Source organism: Rhamphochromis sp. 'chilingali' (genome assembly GCF_963969265.1).
Source record: "Rhamphochromis sp. 'chilingali' genome assembly, chromosome: 2".
Lineage (NCBI taxonomy): Eukaryota > Metazoa > Chordata > Actinopteri > Cichliformes > Cichlidae > Rhamphochromis > Rhamphochromis sp. 'chilingali'.
Window position 1 is genome coordinate 68,993,166 of NC_137930.1, and position 6,290 is coordinate 68,999,455.

The 6,290-nt window shown below is 40.7% G+C and overlaps 1 protein-coding gene across 1 annotated transcript in view; it reads left to right on the plus strand.

Annotated features, from left to right (window-relative positions):
* The window catches only part of LOC308392369 (guanine nucleotide-binding protein G(o) subunit alpha), a 112,723-nt gene extending 107,001 nt beyond the window's left edge, over positions 1–5,722 (plus strand). Inside the window, exons 7-8 of the mRNA XM_080875359.1 lie at positions 18–171; positions 2,949–5,722. Coding sequence (XP_080731485.1) covers positions 18–171; positions 2,949–3,136 — 342 coding nt within the window. The 3' untranslated portion in view covers positions 3,137–5,722. The remainder of the gene's footprint in view (positions 1–17; positions 172–2,948) is intronic.
* Positions 5,723–6,290: the final 568 nt, after the last annotated feature.

Sequence of the window (6,290 nt, forward strand, 5' to 3'; positions counted from 1 at the left end):
CCTTCTCCCCGCTGCAGAATCGCATGCATGAGTCTTTGATGCTGTTTGACTCCATCTGCAACAACAAGTTCTTCATCGACACCTCCATCATCCTTTTTCTCAACAAGAAGGATTTGTTTGCAGAGAAGATCAAGAAATCTCCGCTCAGCATCTGCTTCCCTGAATACACAGGTACGAAAAAAGTTTGGGTTTATTCCAGTGGTGGGCAGGAATCTCAAACAGGAACGTTTGGAATTTGTTTTCCTGAATTAAAAGTGTTTACAGGATGAAATATAGTCACGAGAACGACACATCTAAAGTTCATTCATTGAACGTAGCCAACTGCAAAAACAGAGCGTAGCACGAACTCGGGCAGGCCACAGAGTCGAGCTCAGCAGATCAGGTGATCTCAGCCCACGTCAGCTGACACATTTCTACACATCCGATGTAAGATGTGCTTTTTGAATCGCTTTACAATGTTGGTGTATATTTGCAACCCACTCAACCCTCTAATTGAGCTCCTCATTTAGTTTAATCAGTTTACTGAAAAGTTATCTTTTAATAGTCCTGTGATGTTGGTTCTTCCTGTCTTTATGTTAAGCTAACTGAAAGCTCAGATCAAGTTTCACCAAATTTCAAATTGCTTCATTTGAAGGAGCTTAATCTTAAAAATTGTGTCGTACAAAATCATTTGGAAATTTGCATGAAAATCAGTGTAACGGAGCCGAAAATAGGCTAATACTGTATGAGACATTTTGAAGAGGGGATATAAAAGTATGAATGACTACCATCTGTCCTGTGTTAAGTGTAATTCCCAGAAATTAAATGCTTTCTAAAGCCCTTCCCCGAGGTTCTGGATGCTGATTAACGACTGCTCGGTACAGTACATCGGCTCTGCTTCTAGCCCTGACATTTACTGTCACAGACTTGTAAACAATTCGAAGCACTTTAAATCAAAGTTGCTGTTTACAGTTTGCAGCAGAGATGGCCAACGAACTGTTTAAAGAACTGCAGAGGCTCAGGTTGAAAAGAGAGATATACTGTTTAAAAGGAAAGCAGGGAAGGAGCAGAGGAGAGTCAGATAAATAGAGCACAGAGACCCAGAACCTGTAACGGGCAGAACCGAGTTTACAGATTTCTCCGTGTGGAGGTGAGAGTCGGACGAGGTGGTGACAGAGAAAAGGAAGAGACTGCTTATAAGAAGCAGCAGACAGTCGTGCTTGGTCAGCCGCAATAAGTGAGAGCTGCCTCCTGCCTACTCCAAACTCCTTTCCGGTCTCCAAGTGGATCCTTTTCATTCCTGTCCCTCATGCTTTACTTACGTTCGGCTAACTTGCTTGACAGCCTCAGTAAGTCTGTCTTCTGTCAGTCTCTCCTCCTGTGTCCCATGCTCTCGCAGCTTCCCAACAGAAGACTTTACGAACCTTTAACAACCACAAATATTTTTCAAGCCAAAGATCTTGGAGAAATATCTTTTACATCACACGCAAACATGTCCTGACTTTGCCCAGCAGAAGGACTGAGTATGATTCAATAAATCTGCAAACCTATTAGAATGTATACTATCATTGCTGAATAACGACTCCTCGGTACAGTACATCAGCCCTGCTTCTAGAGGAGAACTATCATTGCATCTGATATACAGCTAATGTGCTTCAAATTAGGTCAAATGAATAGGATACAGATGTGATCATCTGTGTGTAGGAAACCAGACCAGTTAGCCTGCATTTAGCACTGCTAGTCCACCTCTGTTACAGGAATAGTATTTCTACTTACTAATTTGGACTTTTATGTGGTGATGACAGCTCTGCTACCTGCTAAGTTCATACGAAGCTAAAGATATCACATCATCTAAACCGACTCTGTCGACAGGTCTCGGCTTCGCTTCACCTGCTGAGCTGACATTAGCTAACAAAAATGTCTCACTGCTCGACAGGATATGCAGCTGCTTTCCTCTGAAGTCTGAGCTCATTAAAACAGTTAGCTTTAAATAGTTGTGTGAGATTTCCTGTGAAGTGTGACGTTCAGTGCAGCACAAAGGAAGGTGTGGAGTCAGCTATCACTAGAAGTGGATGCTGTGTAGCAGATTTCAAAGCTAGCTGTCCATGTGAATCAGTTATTTGTTTTATTTTACAGTAATATATCTAAGTTTCTTACTAAACTGAAACTAGCAACAGACTGAAAATACTTTGACCTGCAGATTTTCAGAATCAGTGAAGCATAAAGAAAGTGTTTAAAGAGTTTCCCACTGTTGCACAGCCAAAAATGTCCACTGGCTAACTTCCTGTAGCATATATGTATATAGCATACGCATCACAGTCCAAGCTTTAGAGTTCGATACAAACACAGATATTTTGTGTACTTTGTGATGAATGCAGAGATGGTGGTAACACAGTTAGGCTACTAACAACAACCCACCTGAGCACTGAGTATTTGACTGTGTGAACTCAGCCCTACAGGTACTAATGAAGGATTATGCAACAGCTAATTTATTCATTTCCAGCTCTATATTTTTTAGTACTTGTTTGTCTTACATTTACGCAGGTGCAGACATGTAATAAGTCATTTTTGCTCCTACCTCTATAAGACCAACCTCCCAAAACCTGCTTTCTTGTGACTGGCTGTCCCTCCCCTGACTTTCACCAAAGCCACAGCAGCACCTGTGGCTTTGGTGAAACCCGTTCACTTTTTGATCACTGACCCAGTTTCACATCGCGGAGGTTACTCCAGCTGTTGTACAGCTCGGACAGGCCACCAGTCCATGCAGGGGTGATCTAAACTCTACGCAAAAGTAGAAAAAAGTTGGAAACAAAGTATTTATAAGAGAATGCAACATTGTAACAATATATAATCATCATCATCATCCAGATAACTAACCAAAGCTACTTGTTAAGTCCTTTTTTCATGAGACTTCCTGTTTGAAGTTTTTGTTTTAATAATTGTGTCGTAACACATCTGCTTCCCTCCAGGACCCAACACCTACGAGGATGCAGCAGCTTACATCCAAGCACAGTTCGAGAGTAAGAATCGCTCTCCAAATAAGGAAATCTACTGTCACATGACCTGCGCCACAGATACAGGGAACATCCAGGTTGTGTTTGACGCCGTGACCGATATTATCATCGCCAACAACCTCCGAGGGTGTGGCTTGTACTGAGCACGCCTACCGACCCTGTTATTTCCTCCCCCCTCTGTCCCTTCCTCTGTCCTCCCACCTCCTCATTCCTCTTCCTTTGACACTGCTGTGGAAATGATGATGGCGATGATGACGATGCTGATTACTTAAAGAAAAAACGAAAGAAAAATGAAACTAGGTACATATTAATAATGAGGATAATTTAAAAAAAATAGGCATACATATATATATATATTATATATATATACCGTTTTTAGTTCTTGTCTGCTCTCTTCTTGCTCCGACTCTTCCTGACGTTCTTGAGCTTGCTGCCAAGCAAACAAATTTGTTTTAGTAGAAAACACGAAACCCTGCAGCCTTGAAAACTTTGTGAACAAAGTCGATGAAAGCCTCCGTTCCCCGTTTCCTTTCTTTTACGTTGTCTTTTGTTGTTAACCCAAACCTGTACGTTTTTTATGACTCTTGTTTTTGTTGATCATATGTATATTTATTGCAAGTATCAGTCTGTACACTGATGTTTATTCACGTTTTGCCTCACCTGACACCCCTGTGTGTGTGTGTGTGTGTGTGTGTGTGTGTGTGTGTGTGTGTGTGTGTGTGTGTGTGTGTGTGTGTGTGTGTGTGTGTGTGTTACTTTGTCCTTCTTTTTTGCTGTAGTAGTGATTATGTAATAACAGTTTTTGCAGAATTATGTTAAAATGTACTAAGAAGCACTAGACGGGTCAGCCAAAACTCTCAAGACCTGCTAAAACTGACGATGCTGATTTTAATGTTAGTGTTTTGTTTACATTAAGTGGTTTTTGTTGTTGTTTTTGTTGTCAGTCACTTTTTTGGGGATCGTTTTACTCAAGGTGTGGTTTTCATCGACAGGATGTAAGGCTTCCTGTTTCCAGGCCTAAGCCACTAGCAAACCGTCGGCCACGGCCGGGTGTGGGAGCCAATAGGAAATGTGCTAACAGTCCTATCAGTGCCATGTAACAAAGGTACTGCACTGTAGATAGCTGTGCTTATAGAAGCAACTACACAATGTTATGATTAAAACTTTCTCACTGTTATAACCTCTAGATCTGCTAACATTCTCCGTGTAAGAAAACTCACCCATGGTTTGATAATGGTCGATTAATTTATTAATTTATTTATTGATTGATCACCTTTCTTCACACACCTGTCTGTTTTCTCTCTCTCTCGTCATGCCACACCTTTACTTCTCTCATCTTCTTCCATCTCTTTCTTTTTTGGCTTATTTTTGCAAAGTTAAAGGGCGCTCCTTTTTTTGCCAACCCATCTCCCCGTCCTCCTCCTTTTCCCTCTAAAGCCCAGATAGCATGTGATACTCAAGCCTTTGTATAAAGAGATCAGTTAATTCATACAACTTATAGACAAAAAAAAGTACACACAAATAATGCTCAGATAACTTTAAAAAAAGAAAAAAAAGTAAAAGTAAAAAAACAAACAGAAAAATACAGAAACAAACAAACTGAGAAGATTGTTGGTTTCTGGGACACGGCAGAGGCAAATATATATATATATATATATATATATATATATATATATATATATATATATATATATATATATATATATATATATATATATCGAAAAAAAGTGACAATTTAAGTTTCCAAGGATTGACAACAGAAAGGTTCAGAGTACAGCGACGTGTTAAAGTGAGCTGAAAAAGGACAAAAATGTACTCTGATTACTACAATAATAAAGACCCCAGTGAACATTACCACAGTACCGCCAACGACCTTCCTAATGATCCTGTTAATATTCCAAAAACTTTTCTCGTGCTTTGTAGCTACAGAGTATCTCTTTCTCTATATCTCCCTTTTTTAAATGTAAAAGATGTTTTGCAAAGCGAGCTGATCCGTGAAGATCTCAGACCGACCCCGCCGTCTTGTTATAATGCTCTGAACTGTGCCCCGCCCCTTCTCCTTTTACCGTTTTGCCTGTTTCCCTGCATTAGATCCGTGTCCTCACTTTAGCCTGACTCAGAACAATTAAATATAATATTATAACAATATCTATTTTTTATTATTTCAGAAGAAAAAAACAAACAAACACTTTTGGGGGAGAGCACGTTTCTCGCTGCGTCCGCTAGTTAGGGACGCCGCATGTTCACACATCTACGCTGTATAAAGTCATGCTCTTTTCTTCTTCTTCTCTGTCTCTTTTCAGTTTAACCCACTCCTTCCAGGTCTACAATGAAAAGCACAGTTTCTCACATGCACACTTGCTCGCACTCACACACACACACAATAAGTAGATCTGTTATCTCTTCATGTGTTAGCCCTCGTCCATCTCTCTATATTGACTTCTTGATTTCTAGTTTTTAAAAAAGAAAACAACCGTGTATAATGACATGAGAAAGCATTTTTTCCTCTCATTTTGTTCCCGTTTCCGTCATATTTTTTATGTTTTGTTCTTTACCCAGTGAATGCTTTTTTCTGTGCAGCTTTCTCTCTCTCTCTCTCTCTCTCTCTCTCTCTCTCCCTCTACTCTTCTTTAGTGAATGGTTGTTATTTCATGTGGGATGTCCGTGCTGGAAAAACCAATCGAATGTAGTGTTTACATTAAAAAGCCACTGTTTTCATGACTACGAAAAAACAAAAGCCGACCTCTTCTTGTCTCCGAGTCATTCAGTCTCTCCACAGCTGTGCCTTTCTGTTGGATCCATGAATTTTCCCAGGATTGCTGCATTTAGCCGCAGTATTGAGCAAACACTGAGCTGTAGTGCTGACCCTGGGGTCGTCCGCTCTGTAAAACAAGCTGTTTTATCTACTTCCCCTCCATTTGAGCCACCCTCCTTTTGATTGGCTGCTCCTGGTAAAGAGAAGGTTTGAACAGCATTGTGGGAACAACTTCAACATATTCAAACATATTCCACTGTAGTCAAAGGAGCTTGCAAAGAAAAGCGTCTGGACTTCGTTAAGTTGCTTGAAGACGTTTCACCTCTCATCCGAGAAGCTTCTTCAGTTCTAAGGTCAAATGGTGGAGAGTCCCAGATATAAACCTAGTGGGAGTGACCCCCCACAGAGGGACAAAGGACCCCCTGATGATCCTCTAATCACCTGAGCCAAGGTGTGAAACTGGGTGTGGGTCCCAATCAGCCAGAGTTTCGGGTGAGTTCATTGTGAAACCTGGCCCCACCTTATCATGCGAATTCCTGAGA